This window comes from Larimichthys crocea, chromosome X, assembly GCF_000972845.2.
Source record: "Larimichthys crocea isolate SSNF chromosome X, L_crocea_2.0, whole genome shotgun sequence".
NCBI classification, from domain to species: Eukaryota; Metazoa; Chordata; class Actinopteri; family Sciaenidae; genus Larimichthys; species Larimichthys crocea.
The window spans coordinates 36,545,877-36,556,691 of NC_040020.1; the positions used below are offsets into that span (position 1 = coordinate 36,545,877).

The 10,815-nt window shown below is 39.6% G+C and overlaps 1 protein-coding gene across 1 annotated transcript in view; it reads left to right on the plus strand.

The window, feature by feature from the left end:
• glra3 (glycine receptor, alpha 3) overlaps positions 1-10,562 on the plus strand; it is a 52,645-nt gene extending 42,083 nt beyond the window's left edge. The window contains exons 9-11 of the mRNA XM_027282364.1: positions 551-700; positions 1,957-2,085; positions 4,337-10,562. Of these exons, the coding sequence (XP_027138165.1) occupies positions 551-700; positions 1,957-2,085; positions 4,337-4,657 (600 nt within the window). The 3' untranslated portion in view covers positions 4,658-10,562. The remainder of the gene's footprint in view (positions 1-550; positions 701-1,956; positions 2,086-4,336) is intronic.
• Positions 10,563-10,815: the final 253 nt, after the last annotated feature.

Genomic DNA, 10,815 nt, shown 5'->3' on the forward strand with positions numbered 1-10,815 from the left:
ATAAGTCATTGTTTCATGAAGGACGGAGGATATATCATTTTGACACCACAGATATCAGAGGCTCAGTCATGGATATGTGAAGGACAGCAGCTCAAACAGTGTGTGCAGTGACTGTAGGAGGACCCCAGTTAGTTAGGGCAAACATTACACATTAGAGTACAGTGGATACATCAGAAGTGAAGATAGCTTTTGGTTAAGACATTATTGATTTATAAAAGAGAAAGTCAATCATAAAAATGTTGGATTGGGACACTCACCAGGTACAGCTTGCACCTCTTGTATCAAAGCTAGAATCCTGAATGTCGTCCCCTCTCTGTCCCCTGACTTTCCTGTCCATGCTCCCAGCTGTCACTGTCAATAAAGCCTATATAAGACAAGAAATGTCAAACTAACATGAGCCTAAGTCCTAAAGTTTAAACGAAATCATCTATATACAATATATATATATATATATCTTCTATATTATATATATATCTAATATATATATATATATCTATATATATATATATATATATATACACACACAATATATGTATGTGTGTGTCCACAGGTCTCTTATGTTAAGGCCATAGACATCTGGATGGCAGTGTGTCTTCTTTTCGTCTTCTCGGCACTGTTGGAGTACGCTGCTGTGAATTTCGTGTCGAGGCAACATAAAGAGCTGCTGAGGTTCAGACGACATCACAAGAGCAAGAGCAAGGTACGGAGAAACAGCAAACTTCATCCAGTGTGATACGTAGTCTGTACCCACACACACACACACATACACAATGATTTATGGACTGAACAGAGATCTGTGGAGTAATAATGTTCTCTGGTTTGAGGCTGCCACCTTGTGGTGATGTATTGTCATTACAGCTACTCAGGAACAGCGTTAGATAAGAAAGAGGAAAGAAGGGTTAAAAATGATGTTTATGGATGGATATGATGTGACATGTAAAGTGTCAATGCATCTGACTGTGCATGTTTGAGTTTCCTGAAGCACCACATCACATCTCACTTAGTGTATTAGTGCATGATAAAGCATGGCTTTAACTTCATCTCTGTGGTTTGTTGACACTCTGGTTCACAGTCCAGTTATTTCTCTGACAGAAGGCCATCCAAACAGAGAATGAGCCTGTTGTCTATGCATGACTAGAATCTCTGTGGGTTGGGAAAGGATCAACTCAACATTCAGTCAACTTCACATTAATGATCACACTGTTTCTCTTGAAGCTGCTGGTCTTTGGGAGCGGCCGCTTAGTCCTGCAAATTCTGCAGGGTGACCATCAAAGTGACACGAAAACAACACTAAAGTTACAGACTCCTAGTTTAAAGTCAGGTCACAGACAGCTGACAACGTAATTGATCCATCACTGAACTGCTAACTCTTGTCAAGAAAGCAGTGAAGTGTACACACATGCTGCCATCAAGAGTAATGCCCTCAGCTCCTCTCTGGGGACCATTGTAGAGATTTGTGCTGGTTCTTTGACATGTGACAACAGGCCAACAGATAACTGAATTTATGTTGAGGAAACAATGACACAACTACAACATATGTAGACCAGACATCCTCCTGTCTGCTCAGCTCAGCTAAATGATTGAGTTTGAATGATCGGATGAGACTCTTCTGATCATCTTTCAGTGTGTTACTGTAGCAGATGTGTACAACACACCAAGAATAAGGAAGAGTATTTTGATTGGAGAAAAGAGAGTGACTATGTTTAAGCAGTAGAATGGAATGACATAAAAAGCATCTTTACCTGCGCTGAAGTTTTTGGACTGATATTTGTGCTTTCCTTTCTATTATTCGACCCACCTAAACGAAATGTCACAGCAGCATCATGACTGGAACGTGTGACGCAGCAGGTTGACTGAATGAACGAGTGTCCCAACCCTGTTTTTGGATGCTCTTTCTTTTCTTTTTCTTTCGGTTTATGTTTGTTGATTACTGGTGTGCATGCTGTCGACTGGTAGAACAGTGGAGGTGCAGTTGATCCAGAGGAGCTTGCTGATTCTCTCCGTCGTGTTAACGTTGACAACGGCCTCAAACCAGCAGACCCTCTCTATGGATCTATGACCAACATCCAGACCAGCAACCACAGGGTAATGGTACAGTACAAGTGTGTGTATGTGTGTGTGTGTTTGTGTGTGTGTGTGTGTGTGTGTGTGTGTGTGTGTGTGTGTGCATTTCTGACTTAGGCTACCTTTTGGGGACATGTAATTTAATTAGGCAAGGCAAGTTTATTTGTATAGCACAATTCGTACACAAGGTAATTCATAGTGCTTTACAGAGGCAAGGAAAAACATTGGACATTAAGACAAGCAATAGAAATAAAAATAAAAATAAAAAAAGAGAAGAAAATTTAATTAAAAAAAATATACAGAAATTAAAACCAGTAATTAATAAAACACCAGAATGTCATCTAAAATCAAAACAGCAAAATTTGAAAACAATTAAAAACATTAAACGAATCACAGGATTATGATTAAAAATCATATAAATAAATAAAAATCAATACATTAGCAGGATTAGGGTCTCCAGGAAATTAATGTGAGTCTATGTAATATCCCCAAAAGTAACCTTAGTCACTGCGTGTGTATGTGTGTGCGTGTGTCTGTGCATGTTTGCATGTATTTGTGCCTGTTTCACTTGCATGATCCAAACAGTGTGTCGTTATATGTAAGTCCTCTCCCATCAGTCTGCTGGTTCGGTGAGGACGCTGGACACTGGGTGATGATTATCATGATCATCACTCCTCGTCATTATAATATTCATGTTTTCAATTTTCAACGCAGAGTTCCAAAGGACAGAGGAAGAAACATCAGACACACTGTGCTACACTGTTTGATAAATTTGTTCCAAAACACACCTACAGAATGATGAGAATATATTCATCTTCCTAACAATGGCACACACAAGCCTCAGCACAACATGCTATCCTGTAAGAGGTTATGGCAGAATGATAATTGGTAACCTAGTATACATCTTTAATTAAAGTCATCTGAGTTCAAACAGCATGCCACACATTTGATGCCAATATATACAACAAATCAACATCATAACATCTTCGTTTGTATTCACAGACATTCACAGGTTAGTACCTGTAGAGCTAGAATAAAGTGAGACAGATTATCCTGCAGGTGGTGACAGAATACTGACCTAAAGGATGGAGTTTACCAGGCCGCATTGAATTTTGATGTGTGACTCCTCCTCATAGATAAAGGCCGTTTCCTTCTTGGATTTTAAATTGTGTTTAACAAACGTACAGCAAACTTCTTCTTTCTTACATATTGAGTCATCTCGTGTCCCCTCAGATTTATCTCAGGACCTCTGGCACAGACACTTTTTACTGGGGGAACCACACTTGGGTGGTGTCTGAGGGGGTCCGTGTATACCCTTGTTGTGTTTTTCATGTTCATGACATGTTTCATACATGACATACCGTATATGCCGCTGCAATGTGTAAACAACTGTGGGATTAGCAAGAAAGCCACTGAAAGGTAAAGAGTGAGGAAAAACTTTTTTTTTTATATATATACAGAAAAATGTAATTATCTAAATAAAAAGAAAAATATTAAAATATATTCTATATGTATATAAATATACTAAAATAAATGTAATTGATTATTCTATTATATTTATATTTACACATAATTTTTTAATAATAATCAGTCAGTTTATTTCAGATACTTCAACAAATTTGCATTGAATTTAAACACAGTCAGTAAAATGCTGTTAAAATACGTTCAGACACAACCCATTCAAATACTCAACAACTCGAGCTGCTCACCCAGAAATATGAACATATCATCTTCAATATTATAGGACTCATTGATCTCACATATCTAAAGCTTCATTTTCACTTTCAGACATGCAGAGGTTTTATTCTGAGCTGAGGGTCACGTGATGCTGTGTAATACTTAAATGTGATCAAAGAAACGACTGACGACATGTAAAAATGTTAACTAACATCCAACCAGAATATGAATCAAAGAGCACATAAAGCAGTGTGTCTGACAGAGAGACACCGGAGTACACCCAGAAACACTGAATGTGCTGCTTTGTTCATCTCACATTGTTCAAGCACAACGAGCACAATAAAATCTATTTATTTCATGAAGAAACTTTCAAAATAAAACAGTTATAAGCAGTTTCCACCAATAAAAACACTGAATAGTTTAAAATTTGAGTGGGAACTGTTCCCTCTGTTTAATTCCTTCAGCTCAGGAAATGTTCCATAACGGACAGTTATGACCTGATGCAGTGCGTGTCTCATGGACATGCAGTCTGTGAAGAAAATAATGAATGTGACCCCCTTCCTCCTCCCCCTCCTTCTCCTTGTCTCCCCAACAGGAAGGGGAAGTACATGAGAGCAGACTGACCTCCACCGCCGCCGTGACCTCCACTCCCAGCAACAGCAAGGACTCGAAGGCCAGCGCCAACAACGCTGTCGCTGTGCTGAATGCCACAGCAAACACTACCCAGAATCCACCTGGGGTGGCAACAGGTGGAGGGGGTAAAAGTACGGAAGAGATGAGGAAAATATTTATCGACAGAGCGAAAAAGATTGACACTGTGTCGAGGGCCGGCTTCCCTCTCGCCTTTCTCTTCTTCAACATATTCTACTGGGTTCTTTATAAGATACTCCGACATGAAGATGTACATAAGCAGTAGAGAGAGAGAGAAAGATTATACATGTACAGTATGTGGGCGTGCACGCACACAAACACACACACATCCTTGTACTGCTTTTCAGACATGAGGACACTTCACTGACTACCTTTAATTCCCCGTCCTGTCACCTGATCTGAAGTGTTCAGGGTTTCTCTTCTGATTCTGACGACAAACAACGTACAGAAGGGTCAGAGTCCTACCTGACTCAGCAAGTGTTTTTAGTTTCTGTTACACAATGAAGAATGACAAATGATCTGTACAGTTTTTCACGAATCACTGACGTCTTGAGCAGAGATTCATAGATGGGGAAAACACACATGTTGTGTCACAGGCTTCATACAGCTGGTGTTACCATGCGTGCCCAGACACAGACACAAAAACACAGACATCACATCTAAATGAAGCTATACTCTAAATGTGTATCTGTTGTGTAGACAGCTGACGTTACATTTCTATTTTTCAGTTTCAGTATTATTCATTCATAACTAGGGCAGCGATCATCTCCGTCAGTCAGAGCTGACTACAGTCAGTGTGTGGATGTGTTACATTGACCGGACTGTGCATGCAACACAAAGTTTGGTGAAGATCAAGTTAACTCAGCTCTCATCATTATTTAGCTAACTAGTGTATCGGTCAATTCACAGTGATGAAACCAGTAAATCGAGGTCCGCACATGGCGGGTGGAACCACTTCAAGTCACGAGCCACAGAAGAGACACCCAAACTGAAATGTGCTAATGTGGTGCAGCTAAGCTCGACCTCCCGGTAAAGAAGCAGAGCTGAGATCAGAAGTCTAATTAAATTCCCATTCCCATTCAATTGCCATGGACAGACCTCCCAGAGTGCTTCAATAAAACAAACCATGTGCTGCACCACCAAGGTGTGACAAACAGTGGAGAGGATTACTGACGTCACTCATGTAAGGAACACTGAGTCATGAAGGCCAGTTACTATAAGAGTTACTATTTCTTCACTTACTGGAACCAGGACATTACCAAGTGTGTAAAGTGTGATCGAATCAGAGCTGTGTACTATTAATGCTTACACAATCACGTGTCAAAACACCACCCATGACAGGCGGCACCGTCACTTATACTTCCAAGATGATTATGAGTGTATGACACACAAGTTTCACTCAACATGAGAGATGAGAGTTTGTCCTGAGCAGCTGACACTTCAACCAGTTGCTCAAGCTTGAATGTGCTCTGTTGTTAATGTGACCAAAGTGACTGATCAATCACCATCCTCACTTTTCTGATGGTAGTCAGGAAAATCAATTAAGTCAACATTTTTTTAAATGATGTATCGGATCCCTTTAAAAGTACAAAGACTGAAGATGCCATTTCAATTGACAGCAGGTTGTGTGTAGTTCAGTTCCTCGTGCTGTGCTCTCCTTCCCTGAAACTGTTACTGTGAGACATCCGCCCTGACCTGGGGCTTTTCAATCCTTTAAACACTGTGACAGACAGAAGACACAGTCCTCTCCTCCCTTCACACACAGTGGACAGATGAAGACCTCCAGATGTGGGAAAACAAGTACAGAGGAATTTCATTTTAAAAAAAATAGACCATGATCACAGACTACAATCATGCTTTGATCAATCAATGCTGTTGTAACAATGAACAGAGTGAAGACGGAGAGGACAACTCACACACACACACACACACAAATTACACACTGTTTCACCTACTCGTGTCTTACAGCTCAGCTGCCAATGTTGTAGTTTTGTCCCTCACCCTCCACCCGACACCCTCCACCAACACTACTGTATTTTACATTGATTCCTCATTGACACTGACTCATGCTACATTTCCTGTGACACACCACCATCACACACGCTCACACTTTCAGCCTGAAATGAAAGTTCATCACTTTTATATCCAAAGCACAGAGAGCAATTCAACTCAAAACCACTTTGTGTTTTTGTCCACAAAACTCTGATGAGCCGCTGTGACGTTCAGGCTCTTAACTCTACACGTTAATGTTGTTTTGTGTAGATGAGAGAGAAGTACAGCTGATTGTTTTTGTGTTTCTGAGCAGCCTGTCTCCTGCAAATTACATTCATATGCAGCTATTTTGCATTAGCTATTTACATTTTGGAGTGAACCCAGAGCTAGAGGAAACAAAGAAGGCATTATGTTTCACATGCAGTACTATTGTGGAAAGTGAGTGCGCAGTAAAAAAGGAAGTGTAGGAGGAAGTGATGTGTGACTGATGCCTTGTCTCATTATTATTATCATTATTTATTATTATTCAGCTATTGTAATTAGTAAATCTGAAAAAAACGTGGTGTAATATATTTTATGGTTACACAATCTATTCTTGTTGCTTGATGTAACCTTGACCCTGGAGGACTCTATTCACTGGATCCCATTGTGTTGTTAACATCAGCAGAGACAGACTGATTGTGGAGGCGCTGTCTTTCTAGTGTCTTTCATGAGTTAACTTTAGATTAGATTACAGTTAATGCCCTGCCAAACATTTCTGAAAGCATGCTGTAGTCTTTATTTGGGGGCCTAGCAGTTTACGCCTCAATCGAATTCTATGGCAACCCCTAGAACGCTATGGTGCAAAAGTTTTAAACTTGGCACACGTATTGAGGACAGTCCCATGGTCAACCTCAAGAATTATCATGCCTGTACAGTCAACTCTCTAGTGCCACCAACATGTCAAAGTTTGAAGTGCATTCAGCTTCATAACTTTGGACCCGTTGATTTAAATTTCACAAATGAGGTACTGTTGGAGGTACCGTTGGGATCCTTGGATCAAGACGAGTTCAACGAACCCTATGACGCCAGTTTGTCTGATTTCCATGAGACTTGACACATAGAATCTTCAGACCAAGCCCCACAAAAGTTATCATGTGGATTTTTTAATTTCTGTAGCAGCTAATCAAACTCAGCGGCAACAACACCAAACAGGAAGTGAGGCCATATCTCGGCAACAGTTTGATGCTTTGACTTCAAACTTCCAACACAGACTCATGACCACTTCTTTGAGAGGCCCAAGAATTTGGGGTGGGGCGCCATAAGTTAGCTATAGCTATAAGTAGCAAAAATGCATTTTTGCACATATCTTCATATTTCTTTAGACTTAAACCTTAATTCCAGTGTTGATTGATACACTCAGACATCCCAGCACAGTTGTTAGAGGACTGTGTAATACATGCATACAAATCTTTTTTAATTAGTTTAATTTTGTCAAAAACAAGCTTATGATGATTACCGATTTACATGAAACCGTTTTGCCGCCAAACAGGAAGTAAGCCAATATCTCTGCCGTGCATTGATGTGCATGATGTATATCCATATGAAATCAACATGTGACAGCGATAGTCTCTGTTTCAGGCCTCTGCAAGTCTATTTACATTCCACTCTGAAAGTTATCGCTGTCTCCAAATGACAATCGCACTCAAACATCTAAAATTCTGAATGCACACAACTTCTGGGCTCAAATTTGCAGAAACACGGCTACTGTGTGCCCATTTCCTGCTGTGTGACAGCAAAAATTTGTTTTTTCCCTGACCCAGGATCTGTGTGAGCCTCGTGGCTGCTTTATGCTCTGTCCTCAAAAACCCATATCCTCTAATAACTGACCAGTGTTTCCAGTTAGTGGTGATGGTCTAAGACTAAGCTCATTAAGGTGCATTCTAAATGGACACACACAGTTCACTGGTCTTTTTGCATGTTTTACTATTTCACATCCTCTTTAGGCCATAAAGAAGTTTTCAGAAGTGAAGTTGCATTTACATCTTTGCTAAGATAACACACATCTGTCTTTGTGGCCGATGTGTATTATCTTGTGATCTTGCAGCATAGCAGAAACAATGTTTACTGTGACGGCTCATCCAAACCACACAAGTTTATTTTCCCTTGTACGGCATTCTTTTGAGAAATGGTTGACATTTCTGTAAATCATCACACATTTCTCCTGAACGGACTAAAACGTACAGGAGTTATCTATCAGAGTAAAATAAGTAACAGGCCAGCTTATTGAATGGCTGCAGTGTTCTCCAAGTTCAGCTTCCAGTGTTTCCTGGAAGGATGTTAACATGTTAACATGAGGCCTTGCTGTGCACTCCTCGTGTGTTATATTTACACCACTCCCCAGAAATATTAGTATGCCTCTAATGAAAACAACTCCTTGTTGTTCCCATTTCGGCAGGACATTTGTGCTGCTAAGCTGAAATGCTACCAAGGACTGCATCGAAAACTGCATGGAGATGTTTCACATTTAACAGCCTGTTCATTGACTTTGTTACATAGTAAATATAGCAGCCATTCATTTGATTTGAATTATACAGATGTGTCCATATTTTATATTACACATTAGCATACATGTGTATTATATACAGGACGGTACTTTTTGTTAGACAGACAGTCCATGTAATATTGTTTAACACTGCGTTCTTTAGAATTCCAGTTAAACTTCATCATCATTCACTTTTTGTAGCTGTGTTCATATTCGGTCAATCAAGCAGATCCTGTATGCTTTTTTTTCTTTTTTCACTGTACTTTATTTTGAAAAGTCTGGACTTCATTACTGCAAGAGCAATACAAATCTTTTTTTATGTGATTTTTTTTACTGCAGATCAGTGGCTGATGATGGTTTGTTGTTAATGCACTAAAAATGAAGCATGAGAGGCACAGTTCTTACACCCTGTAAAGCTCCTGTAAAGCTCCTGTAAAGGCACTTCACTCAGGCAGGTGGTTTTGCTCACCTTGCCTCAGGACTGTGTGGACATGTTCAGACTGTGTTTGACTGCTCCTGGTTTTGTTGCACCTGTTTACAATGGAAAACAGTAAACCCCCAATCAGTCTGATCAGTGCGACACGTGCAGCATTTATGTGCTGCAGGCAGAGTGGCTGCAACCGAGGCCCTCTGTCAGAGTGTTGGGCAGAGAACAGCTGTCGGGACTGACACAGGACGCCACCTCAAACATACACCTGTGATCAAGAGGAACTTGTGAAGTTATAAATGGTGTCATTTGCTATACATTCCCTAAATAAAGGTAAAGGCTTCTCGGTTTTTTGCTATACTAGATGTACATTTCTATGGTTGGTCAAAGATGAATACTTTTATACAAAAAAAAAGTTTTAAAAGATTTTAAAACTTACATTATTATTGTATCAGTCATAACACTGTGTGCTGACATTGTGCTTTTTGTCCATGTGTTCTTTTTGTAGCCGTTGAAGGAAAAAGGGATAAGAGACAGAAGAGTCACAGTGTTACATGAACATGCCTTCAGTGCTGCTTTCACACAAAGATTTCATTCTGGCGATGACGCCATGCACTGATATTCACTGGATTTCCACTGCTGAGTTTTTAATATGCTGTATGTAGAAGATATATAAAAACATTTCACAATGTGTAATCTGAGCCATGAATTTGTTGTTTGCTTTGTATTTATATTCGCATTGTGCTTCAAACGTGGTCAAAATGAGTTTATGGAGAATATTTTGTTCAATTGTTTTCATATCACAAGTCTCACTGCAGTGTCATGGGAAGCCTGGCTGAAGCCAGCTGAACTGTGTTCTGTAACCAAAATGTCACATCACACACACCTCTGCTGTTGAAAGTCCTCTGAGTCACATATCTGTCAAAACACAACACGACAAAGTTAATTATATACTGTATGTTGACGTAATGTTCATGAAAACAGAGACAAACCCCTTGTGTGTTTGTTGAGTACAGAGTTGAGAGCACACACACTATTTTTTGTAAAATAAGATGTGCATATTTTACATTGTTCAAATTAAATTCTATTGGATTACAATAAAACTGGTAGCCACTTCTTAATGTCGACTGTCTGTCTGTCCTCTCCTGTCTCTCAGTCACACAATCAGAGACACACTGGATGCAGCAGGCCTTTGATGATTGACTGGACGTGACCTAACATAACAGAACCAAGAGCCAAAGTTTATTATTACTCATTATTGCTACCATATCTACATTACAGGTTATAGTTAGTTGATGATTTGCTGCTGCTGTGTCTCTCTATCTCTATCACAGGTTCCACTGCTACTGTAATTATTTTATCATTCATTGTAATTCATTGTCATTTTATCATTCATTGTGATTCATTGTCATTTTATCATTCATTGTGATTCATTGTCATTTTATCATTCATTGTAATTCATTGTCATTTTATCATGAAT